The sequence below is a fragment of the Corticium candelabrum genome, chromosome 14 (assembly GCF_963422355.1).
Source record: "Corticium candelabrum chromosome 14, ooCorCand1.1, whole genome shotgun sequence".
Lineage (NCBI taxonomy): Eukaryota > Metazoa > Porifera > Homoscleromorpha > Homosclerophorida > Plakinidae > Corticium > Corticium candelabrum.
Window position 1 is genome coordinate 2,693,942 of NC_085098.1, and position 12,190 is coordinate 2,706,131.

At 40.2% G+C, this 12,190-nt stretch overlaps 1 protein-coding gene across 5 annotated transcripts in view; it reads left to right on the forward strand.

Annotated features, from left to right (window-relative positions):
• Positions 1 to 12,190, forward strand: part of LOC134189407 (cytoskeleton-associated protein 5-like) — a 49,434-nt gene that overhangs the window by 36,052 nt on the left and 1,192 nt on the right. For 2 of the 5 annotated variants that reach the window (XM_062657651.1, XM_062657652.1), the window contains exons 23-42: positions 591 to 719; positions 814 to 1,008; positions 1,312 to 1,623; positions 1,729 to 1,878; positions 2,708 to 3,047; positions 3,552 to 3,745; positions 4,942 to 5,087; positions 5,328 to 5,510; positions 7,110 to 7,187; positions 7,257 to 7,407; positions 7,478 to 7,537; positions 7,633 to 7,716; positions 7,784 to 7,825; positions 8,130 to 8,317; positions 8,375 to 8,450; positions 8,891 to 9,550; positions 9,866 to 10,010; positions 10,075 to 10,092; positions 10,435 to 10,487; positions 10,551 to 10,622. In XM_062657651.1, coding sequence (XP_062513635.1) covers positions 591 to 719; positions 814 to 1,008; positions 1,312 to 1,623; positions 1,729 to 1,878; positions 2,708 to 3,047; positions 3,552 to 3,745; positions 4,942 to 5,087; positions 5,328 to 5,510; positions 7,110 to 7,187; positions 7,257 to 7,407; positions 7,478 to 7,537; positions 7,633 to 7,716; positions 7,784 to 7,825; positions 8,130 to 8,317; positions 8,375 to 8,450; positions 8,891 to 9,550; positions 9,866 to 10,010; positions 10,075 to 10,092; positions 10,435 to 10,487; positions 10,551 to 10,622 — 3,276 coding nt within the window. The remainder of the gene's footprint in view (positions 1 to 590; positions 720 to 813; positions 1,009 to 1,311; positions 1,624 to 1,728; positions 1,879 to 2,707; positions 3,048 to 3,551; positions 3,746 to 4,941; positions 5,088 to 5,327; positions 5,511 to 7,109; positions 7,188 to 7,256; positions 7,408 to 7,477; positions 7,538 to 7,632; positions 7,717 to 7,783; positions 7,826 to 8,129; positions 8,318 to 8,374; positions 8,451 to 8,890; positions 9,551 to 9,865; positions 10,011 to 10,074; positions 10,093 to 10,434; positions 10,488 to 10,550; positions 10,623 to 12,190) is intronic. The other 3 variants (XM_062657654.1, XM_062657655.1, XM_062657653.1) reach the window with 3 other exon arrangements.

Sequence of the window (12,190 nt, forward strand, 5' to 3'; positions counted from 1 at the left end):
TTTATGGAAGAAAAGTCGTTCCCAGTAACTTTGGGCACTTCATAGGAAACTATGGATTTCATAGGAAACTATGGATGACTTGAATACCGTACAATGTACCACATAGTAGGCGAGTGTGAGACCCGACTGCCCTTCTACACTTTTTGTCAGGCGTTTCTTTAGAGGCTAATTTATCTCTCCATTCTTGTACCTTAGCTCTTCCGGTCAATACCCAGCTCACTCGACACAAGGCTGACATGGCTTTCGAATTCTTCTTTCAGCCTTTTGACAAAGCTCAACTTCTGTTCCACAGTGTAAGACCGCTGTCTGGTTGCCACCGGTGTACGTACACGTATAGTAAAGCACGTTACTAAACTACAACCTCGGAATATCGACCAACTGTGGGCTGTGTGGTTGAACCGTGCACCACAATCTTGATTATGCTTAGTGGCACATTTGCTGTAAATAAGAACAGTTTCCAAACGACTATAGGCAAATGTTGTACGGATGAGTGGTTGTGTGTTTGGGTGGACCAACTGATAAGCAAAATAGTAGATGTAGTTACTGTGATGTATGGTGTAAGCAGCTTGTTATATTTTGATTTTGTGTAGCCTCAGGTACGAAGTGCTGCCATTGCAACGATGAATAAGTTGTTTGATGAAGTGACACTTAGTCCATTTATTGAGACGGAAATTATCAGCAATGCTTTGACAACAGATAATCCTAACTTGAAAACAGAGGTGAGTACTTGTTGTTGCAGTTTTTGTATCTTATGGTTAAAATACACACATGTCCGTGCACACACACAGCTAAGATTATATTTATTTATTTTAGTTACTTCATTGGCTTGAAGAGAAGCTGCCTGAAGCAGGAAATCTTCCACCTGAATTTAATCTTATTATTTCACCAGTCATTTCATGCCTAGAGGATAGAAACTCTGAAGTAAGGAAACGGGGCCAGACTGTTTTGCCACATATCATGTCACATGTTGGCTACACTGCAATGGCTAAGGCAGCTTCAAGACTTAAAGTAGGTTACTTTTTGTGTGGACTTGTTTGTGTTTGTGAATGTTCATGTTTTTGCTGTTTGTGGTGGTGAAAGGTTTATGATTGTTGATGTGGTTTAAAAATGTTATTATCGAATTTTGACACTTCGTAATTATCACCTGTTGATCACAAAGTTGTTAGTTCTTGGGATGCAGCTCAAGTCACAAACAATGGAAACTTTACTTTTTGCACATGTGTGATTTAGCACATAGCTTTGCACAATTGTAATAAATGGAAGATTTTGCAACTTAGAATCAATTTTGTTTTCATTATTGTTTACTTGTAGCCGGCATCTAAGCAAGTGGTCATGGCTGTGCTTGAGAAGAGCAAACAATCAGCTATGTCTTCTGCTACTGTAGCAAAGGCTGAAGCTTCAGCTCCATCAGGAATAAAATCGAAAGGTCCTACTGTCGAGGAGAGTAAGAAGCCTGGAAAGTCAGGAGATTCAAGAGCAAAGAGTAGTGTAGGAGGAAAAACAAAACAGCCTGTGAGTGTTGGAAGTGTGCCTGCATCAAAGGCTGCGATTGATGAGGACAGTGGACCTCCACTGGTGGCAAGCAACAAGGAAAAAAGGCACAGAGACGAAGTTGCATTAAAAGTAAGACAATCTGCTATGCTTGTGTTTGCATTTGATTGCATGCCGGGCACAGTGTATGTCTTTGTGTACACGCTACTTGTGAATGGTTACTTTATTGTTTTGTAGGTTTTGAAATGGAACTTTACTGCTCCGCGCGATGAGTGTACTGATCAGCTTAAGGATCAGCTTCAGCCATGTTGCAGCAAGACGTTGTTCACACAACTCTTTCATGCTGATTTCAAGCAACATCTTGCAGCTCTAGCAACACTCTCTGAGGTATTGATTATATAACAGTAGTAGAAAAGATGTGAGCATGCATTCAATACCTTCAGTTTTGAAGCAAAATTGATGGGAGAGTTGTTATTGATACCTTTCGATTAGAGCACCAATTCTGAACCATTGAATTTTAGAACAATTGTTTGGCAAAGCAAAGCAAAAAAATGTTAGCTTTTTGAATCATTGATGTCCATGCAGTGTCAATGGCCACCACTACATGCACAATGTCTGGTTTAGATGTTGTGCTTGTTTACAAACTATGTATGCTCTTTACTGGAATTAGATGTGTATGCAACTGAAGTCTAGCCTGGACACTAACAATTGAATTAAATATTTATTGCATCGGCAGGCAGGTGTTGTGAGTAAGAGGGTTGGGCAACAGTTGATCTGCAGTACATTTAGTTTACTTGTGTTAGAATAGATCTTGTTTATTTTAGCATCAAAGACTAGTGTTACGACAGCTCACTCTATTGTTTGAAGTATGCGTGTTTACAATATTGTTGACATCATTGTCAGCACAAAACATTGAAATTGATTTGACGTCAATATTATGACCTTGCTTTGACAATTGCTGCTTCTATGATTCATTTTGTGAATGTTAATTCGCAATAAGCTGACACTCCTACACTGGTAGGTTTGTGCTGAACAACATTCATTAGGGCTAATTCAGTTTCTAATAAGAACTGCTGTGACCTACTTCTTAGGCATTCTATGTATATAATAGGCATAATTGTACAGTAATGCTTATGCAATTGGATGGTACAGTGGAGACGTTCGTAGAAAGACTAAGATTTGTGTGGTACTTGATAGGTTTCATTTGTTACTACAGTGTGTGGGGTCCAGTCCATCTGAAGTCGTCTCTACTCTTGATCTCATTCTGAAGTGGATCACGCTTCGCTTTTTTGACACAAATACGACTGTCCTTGTCAAATGTTTGGAGCTTCTCCAAACTCTTTTTTCGTTTCTCTCAGACTCAGACTACCAGCTGCTGGACTTTGAGGCTGCATGTTTCTTGCCATACTTGATCATGAAAGTTGGAGATCCTAAGGATGTCGTGAGAAAGCATGTGAGGCAACTTTTGAGGTTGATGTGCAATGTTTATCCTTCGGGAAAGATGTACAATTTTATTCATGATGGCCTCAAGTCTAAGAATGCAAGACAGAGAGCAGGTGAGAGAGAATGAGGTTGGAGTTTGGATTGACCTTCTACACTTGGATACAGTGTACTTGTTATTTGAGGCAGTATGCATGTCTACAGGTCTCACCATTTTGACTGCCTTGACTTCTGCATGTATGTTCTTGTACACATACATAACTTACATCATTACATCATTAATTTACATGTACTGTATGTATTTTCTTTCTCCAGTTCATGCATTATTACCACAATCATTACTACTTGTTACTGAGACTTTTACTGCTGCTGAATTGCAGACATTTTAGGTAAGTCTTGACTAGCAATTAAACAAGCTGCACACTTCTGTTGACAAGAAACTGTACCGTACATTTATCTAAACACGGTTTGCTTACTTGGCCTTATGGCTACATACAATTCACATGTTTTGGAAGGTAGAAGGGACATGCCAGGATATGGGCATTTAGATAAAGGATTTGAGTGTACTGACATTGATCATAGTACTCATGGACACTTATCGCTCTTTCTTGTGTTGTTAGAGTGCCTGGAGGAGATGGGATGCCTGATAGCTCGCTATGGGACAAGCGTTTGTCAACCTACAGCTGCTAAAGCTCTACCTGTGGTTGCACAAAATATCGGTGATAGAGACAGCACTGTCAGAACTGCTGCCCTTAATGCTTTAGTTGAAGTTTATAGACTGGAGGGAGATAAAATATACAAGCTGGTTGGACAGGTGAGATGAGAGGGGCAACTTTGGTGGTATTTTGGATTGTGCATTTGTACTGACTGCTAACAAGTAGAGCTGGACAGCATAGGTCGAAATTAGTCGCGGAACTTTAGTTGCCTGTTTTAGTTAGTCACCAGTACATTTAGTTGCCGTACTATTGGTCGCCATGTAATTGAAAACGTGTCTGTATGTACCTGTCAAATTTAGGTCATCAAATAAATGATATAGTGTGATTAGTGTCAACACTTATGTCTTCAAAGACTACTAAAACAGTAAAATTACAGTATCAAATTACATGCATATCACATCATCAATTAGAAGCTAAGATTGTGAGCTATTCCTCCAAGGTAAGTAATACTAGGGTTTCTTGTCTCCATTTCTGTGTGAAATTTGCATCTCCAGAATTTCATACTGCAGTCAGACGAGAACTTGTTGAAATCATACACGTTATGGCACAACTTTGTGCCATCTCTAGAGTTTACCACGTTTGGGAACTGTTGTCATTATCATGAATAGACACGCAGAAATGACACAACCAACAGCAACAGAGGAATATGTTGGCAACAGGCAAGTAGCAACACTCCTTGCGTAATTGACGTCTTCCTATTGGTGTTTGTTGACATGATTATTATAATATTATGTGTAAGTGTTGACAGGTAGTCTTTGAAAACATAAGTATTGACAGGTATGTATTTGATGACTGCACAATTTAACAAGTTTGTCTTTAAAATTACTTATGTCTTGACACTTGTGTCTTTGTGTGTTAGAAAATTGCCTCCTTTGCAATTACAGTAAATTTAAGCATCTGGCGACTAATGGTACGGCAACTAAGTGTACTGGAGGCCAAGTGTACTGGCGACTAAATGTTCCGCGACTAAATTTCGGCGGCTAAATGACATTTAGACTCAGACAGCATGCATGGGCAAATAGTTAGGAATGTCAAGCAAATACTCAGATTTCATTGCAGATGGACTAACACGCACACTTTTGCAGTTTGTTGGCTGAGTTGGTCATCGTGTCGTGTGTTGTTTGCTTTTGTAGTTGTTTAACACTGTTGTTTTGCAGTAAGGTGTGTGTGTGTGTGTGTGTGTGTGTGTGTGTGTGTGTGTGTGTGTGTGCGCGCACGTGCATGTGTGTGTGTGTGTGTGTGTGTGTGTGCACATGTGCGTGTGTGTGCACGTGCTGATATTGCTTATGTTTAGCTGTCTGACAAAGATATGAGTCTGCTTGAAGAACGGATTAAACGATCAATTGGAAAACCTGCATCATCTACAACTGCTCAAGTTGCTAAATCAGCTGTAGTTGATAAGGCTGGAGATGTGAAACAATCAAGACTTCAATCACCCAAGTATGATTTGATGAACTTATTTTTGTGGCTTTGTCAATATTACCGGTATTTGTTGTGCATGTGCAGCGAAGGCAAACGGTTGTCTGCTGGTGTGTGTGTGTGTGTTTGTGTGTGTGTGTGTTTGTTTGTTTATGTTAGTCTATTTTTCTGTATGTCTATGTATGTCTCAATGTCCATGTGTTTGTTTTTGTACCAAATTTTCTTTTAGTTGCTTAGCTTTGTCTTACTCAATGTTTCCAGTAGGGAACCTTCTCAGTTAACCCAAGTTAATCATTCATCAGCTCCTGCAAAGGCCACTGTTGATGTGCAGTGGGATATCAAAGAGGAAGATGAAGATCTTGTGCCTCCACCTTTACCATCAAAAGCAACCTACAAAGAGTATGAAGAATGGATAAATCTTTCTCCGATAACATACACTGCAAAGTATAGCGTGTGTCACTTTATTTGTTTTAGTCAGTCTATTTTTATTTCTCTTCTGTTACTTACAATATATTTATCTGTATAAACATAAGCAGACGAACTAATTGCACCAGATGGAAACTGGTGTCAGTTTGCATCGTCTTTGAACTGTAGAAAGACTGCGTGGTTATGTTGGTATGGGGTATGCGTGTATATGTGTCAATAAGTGTATGTGTGCATGCATTCTGGTGTTAATCCAGATGTGTGGCAGGCAGCAAAATGGTCATTTACTGTGCACGTTAGTAGGTAGCGTTCTTCATCGCAATGGATGAAAGTTACCAACAGATTTATGGTGATATGCAGCCTTCCCTGGACGTACAATTACAGTGAATTAAGCAAATCAAGTCAGGTTTAAACATGAGTTTCAACTTTAATGACCCTTATTTCTTGTAGTCAGAAGTTGCAATGAATCAGCTGGTGAGGTGATGCACTTTGTTGGTATAGTTAAATGAGACGCTCATGTGTACCCTCTGAGATGCTAATAAGCTGTGTATGTTCTTCTTACACTGTTTTAAGTGCTGCCGTTTAGTGTAATTAATGAAGTTTTTAGTCATAACAACTTCATTTGTGCACATGGTAGAACTAGCTATACAACAATTTTGAGGTTTTATATGCTGTATTTGTCAGTTTTGGTATCTACCCATTTCATGCCATTAACGGATTGTATTTGATGGCTACTATTGTGTCATCGCGGTTCACTTCAGCGCAGAGTTTTAGAAGGATTTTCCACAACTCTTTCTGCTGCAGCTGGATGATGTTTTAGGAACTCACACGGATGCATTTGCTCTGCTATCTGTTAGAAACTGTGCAGTTGGGAGCATGTTTGTAAGTCAGGCTGTAGGTCTCTAGTTTGTCATCAGGCTACAAATTAGTTATGCTATTTTCCTTGAAAGATGAATACTTATTGCAGTGACAGTGACTGAGCATGTGTCGATCTCTGTCTACACACACACACACACACACACACACACACACACACACACACACACACACACACACACACACACACTACTTGACATGTCATGTAGTTGATATCTGTGTCTGTCTAACGGTTTAGCCATAATGACATCACAATAGGGACTTTGGGCAGTTGCTTTGTTGACTAAATTTGTGGCTTGCAGGAGCTCTTTTACAGTCTATTATATTTTATTTGTCAGAGTGTAGAACACATGGAATTGTTTATGGTAGATATTCTAGAAGGCTTGCCAAACTTGGCTTCAGTGAGTTTTATTGTTCATTTGAAATATATTTTTATGTAGATTACTGACATGGTATACATAGGTTGGTAATCTAGTATTTTGTATATGTATAATTTTTCCAAGTTGCAAGATATTACCTAGATTTGTCCTTTGAGATCACGACTGTATTTTGATACTAAAAGTATGTATGACATAAGCGCCGACATGATGAGCAACAAAATAGGCAACAGAGTGCAGCAGAAGGAAAAGCAACCATGGATGGTGTCCATTAGTTGCCAGTTTGTTTGTTTTGTGTTTGTGTTGTTACCATATGCTATCATGCTCTTTTCTGCCACTGTCATTGACATGAATTTTTTATGACCAGACACAAAGAAGAGTTGTGGTATCAACAGAAAACTTACCAAACTTCTTTGCCATCTCACGACACTTCTCATGTTGCCAAGTACGTGCCCGTTGCTTAGCTTTTAAGACGTGTCTCTCAATTGTCATCACTTTTGCACACTTTGTACAGGTCATTCAGTGAAGTAGCTTCACCTTCAAGAAATGCTGCAGTGGAACAACCGGGAGAATCTAGTAGTTCTGGCAGTCAAGACGCATTGAGCTTTGTAATATCACAGATCTCAAGTGATAACATGACAACGAGTAGGCAGAGTTTGAAACAAGTGGGTTAATTAAGTTTGAAGTTTGGTGACGGTTGATGGTGTGTTGAGCTGATCGTAATGTGGTGTTTAGGTTCAAGAGCTGTTGCGGAAAAGGGATCAAAGTAAAGAAGTCGTAGGCCGTGTTGATCAGGTCAGTGATTGAAATGATGGAAATGACAGCTACGCATATTCATGTACAAATGCCAATTGAAGAGAGAGTCACTCTAGTTGTATTGTGTCTTGTAGATCGTACGTGTCATTACTCTTCAAGTGCAGGTTACTGTGAACACACACTTGCTGTCTGAGAATAGTCGTGTAATCAGAGACAATGTAGGAATCTACTGTTTACGCTATTGGGGCGATTTGTCATGACAGCTATTTTTACTGCACTGTATAGGTGACCAAAATGATGAGACACCTTGCAAACACTCTGTCCATGGTGAGATGAAGGCGCATCATTTTTTGTGTCACACACACACACACACACACACACACACACACACACACACACACACACACACACACACACACACGAGTTGGATAGATGGCAAATGAATAAGGAGCTGCTGTTATACACGGTCACGCCCCCAGTAGGTTGGCTGGGTTCCTGTGCACTACGCAGGAGGGCCGTGATAAGCAATCTCCTAGAGCCTGGCCAGGTACTCACAGGAGCACCGACTAAGATGCCAACACACGCACACACGCATTGGGTGATACTAAACTGTTTCTTAATTACTGACTAGTTATTTGGCCGGTCTGAGTTGGCACAGGCTGCATCACGTTCTGTTTTGCACAATTTACTTCGATGTATGATCACGCTGATGCTGAATGAGAATATGACACTATTAGAAGAATCTGCTCAGATCACTCGATCTCTCAACTCTCTCGTCTTGAAAGTCATTGACAATTCCAACGGAACACACTGCTTTGGGTTTGTGCCTATCAGGCGGTTTATATGCTCCTGGTTGTACTGTTTCATGTGTGCCAGGGCTTTGTTTCAGCTCATGTCTGATAACTGTGGTGGCGAAGGTAGCAGCTCAAGCTTTGTTGATTTGATTATGAAGGTTAGTATTTTACAACATTGAGTTGTTATTGGGACACAGCATGGAGGTTTGAACATGCACATGACATTGGACAGTTGCAGACAAGTATATGTAAGCGGTAGACACATACACAGCCAGGATGACTAGAAACGAACGCATAGAACGATGGCAGGCATTTGGGCAGGGAAACAAGCATATCGGCTGCATTTTTTAGATGTAGAGAAACACGTGAGCATCTAGTGCAAGGAATGCATACGGCAGTTTACCATGTGACAAGACTTATAAGCACACGAACAGCTAAGCTGGAAGTGCTCATGAAAAGTTATGACAGACACAACAGAGAGCAGACAGGAAGGCATATCAATATAGGAACATACTCTATAGTCACTCTCACTACACGTCAGACTGTTGTGCTGTACAAGATTGGTTGTTTTCTGTGGTAATTTATGTCATGTTTGTAGTGCCTCTGGCGAATGGCAAAGGCTTTAACCAAATCTCATCATCATCTCAATATTGATCAACTCTTTTTTGACGTCCACCAGTTCCTTACCGCTCATCCTCCTCCTGTTTGGGCAACATACGCATCGGATATGCCACTCCGCACAGTCAAAACCTTCTTACATAGGATGGCAGAGCTTCGAGGCAAACAAATTCTTGACCATCTTGCACTTATACCAGACGGTGCTGATAGCTATACTTACAACTATTTGGCAAAGAGCTTGAAGATCAAGTCTAACATTCGAGTAATACACTCAAGCAAGAAACCTACGCGCAGTGTCAAGGATGGCAATTCCAATGGGCAAACGGCGGAAATCTTAAAGGACAGAGAAGATGTACCTGTAGTTCAAGTTATTGCACCTGAGCAAGCGAAGGAGAGCACAAACAAAGACGATTCAGTTGCTGGTGCGAGTGTTTGTGCACCATCTGAAAGTGAAGAAGTGAAGTCTGAAAGTTTGGTAACTGTTGTTGAAAAGACTGTTGGTGCTAGTGAGAGGGTAGAGAAGCCAGTTGCTAGTGGATCACCTCTGCAACAGAGGAGAAGGGACAACTTGACACCGTGGGCGAATCTCAAATTGGGTGAAATATTTACTAAGATTGGATCAAAGGAGAACACTGTTGAGGTATGAAACGTGAGGAAAGATGTAAACTGACCAAGGTTGGCATGCTTACAAAATTAGAGCTGAATGACTACTGATCGACACAAAGAGAGAAGTACGACAGACAAACCAAACAGTTGCATATACATGTATTTCAATTAACTCTTGAACTAAAGCAACTGCATGACAAGCTGCTTGAGCAAAACACAAGTCAGTCTGGTAGATCAGTCAGTCTACAATAGTTACCTTATCGTTAGGTAAATGGGAGGCATTAATTAATTAAGCGTTCAAGCACGTACAAACGTAGGTGACACTCTAATGGTCTTGCATTTGTTTCAGGGTTTGAATGAGCTGTATGAGTTCAAACGGAAGCATCCTAATGTCAAAATTGATCCTTTCATGCAGCGGACGTCTAAGTTCTTTCAAACATATATTGAAAGGAACTTGAAGAGAATAGAAAGAGAGCGGCAATCATCCGAATCAGGCAAGGACTTTGTACAAGCAGTTTTTAATTGATGTGTTTTTATGTGACGATACTGTTTGGCTAGGTTCAAGTTCCTTGAGTGGTAAGTATAAAGTTGTGCGGTTTGTCAGGTGTCACGTGTGGGTCAAGTTAGTGTATGTTTAGTTTGTGTCTGTCTTTTATTTGTCCTGTGTGTGTGTGTGTGTGTGTGTGTGTGTGTGTGTGTGTGTGTGTGTGTGTGTGTGTGTGTGTGTGTGTGTGTGTGTGTGTGCACATGCATGGCATGTGTGCTTTTTCAAATTGTGGCATGAAAGGTCGTTTGACGCAACTAATTTACTAATTTAGTGTCATTCATCAACGTCATTTTGGTATATGTTGAGGAAATCAGTACATAAATCAATGCCTATATAATAATACTTACTGTGGTCTGTTAAATTAATCTTAGATTTTTGTGCTGGACTGAAAAGTCGAATGGAAGTTCTCAAGTCTGATTCACTGGTATGGCTGTATAATTGTGTTCGTGATGGGTAACTAAAACTATGCTGGTGTTGATTATTATAGTCCAATCAGCCGTTAGTGGATGAAATGAAGCTACCTGTACAGGCTCAAAACAGTGTTGGCAAGGTAGATTGGGTATGCACCTGGAGTTTGTCAATGCTTACTATAAGAGCTTATAACTCAGAAGCTTGAGTACAGTGAAAGCAACACTATCAAAAATTCTTAGTTTTTTTCTCTAAAATTGGAATTAGAGTATATATTTGCTTTGTAGGAAAAGTTTGTTGATTGGCGGGTTGGGTTAGTTTAATAATGCAAACTGCTGTCTGTTGATTAAATTATTGGTATATCCCGGCAAGGACTGTTTCTTGCCTATCAATTTGCTCTGACTTTCATTTGTGGGTACATATTATGAAGTACTTTAATATGAAGATGAGATGTCTTAATACAGACTTGTATATTATATACCGTAAAGTACCACCAAGGTATTCCCCTCTGGGATGGCTGGAGAGATAAAAGACTGATGAGGGTATGGGTAAATGGTATCGCTCAGTTTTTCACCTGTGTAAATGCCTCCCTTTGGGCATGGTTACCGTGAACACGTGCATGATCAACCATGTGTGAACGAGGTGACATTGTATGTAGTCAAGGGCAAGTGTATAGTCTGGGTACATCATATCAACAAGATTATTATAGACTCCGAACAGTTGGAGTGACTACAGGCTAGCTGTGAAGACAACAATGGACATACATGATGACCACTCTGTTTGAGTGACAAACTGCAGGTTGGAGGCTGTAGTTGGACATGTATACATGCTTCAGGGGCGCTTACATGGTACCATGAATCTGGTGGTCAGCAACTATAAGGCAGTGGCGGATTTACGGGTATAGGGCACCTTGGCAGTATATTGATGGTTAAATTTTCTAAAGATTTTATGTCAGCTACCTTTTGGGATTTACTTCATAGATTGTTTGGACAAGTTAAATAATGGGTCTACTATGCTGTAGCAAAACAAGATGATTTTATCAGGGATTTCTTGCTTGGTTTACTGTTATGCTTTCATACCGTTCATGCACAGTGGTGGATCTAGGGGTGGAGCAACAGTCATTGTATAAAACATTGTTTGTGTTTGTGAAATGAGTAAGTGACCAATGGTCACTGTAGGCAACTTCTTTAAAAAAGCAGTTGTGCCATGAAAGTAACTCAATAATTGAAGTATCGCAGAGCTTGCATGACACTAGACTGGCAGAGGAGGTAGAAAAGCTAGCGTGCGTTAAAGGCACGCCCATAGGCGAATTTGGTCTTCTCTAGACATTGTTTGATTTGTTTCTGTGCTGCTATATGTGTAGATGTACTCTAAATAATGACTGATAAGAGCTGCTTTAGTGAATTTATGTTTACATGTGGACTTCACATGGTTACGCTGTCAGTGGTTTACAATGTTCCGTCTTTCCATAGTTCTAGGACCTTGTTCTTCATTATCTGTGTGAGACAAGATGAGTCGTTATAGAATGCTGTCTTGTAAGTTATCCTAAGGTATCCCGCCGTTTTCGGTGAGTAGTGACCACAACTCTGTGTGCTGTAGAAAGCTAGCATGCGTTAAAGGAATGCCTACTGGCGAATTTGGCTTTTAGCTAGCAAGGCAGTCAAAACGTAACGGTAACTAAAGTCAGACGTCTCCAACTGGTAATAAACTTACACCTTA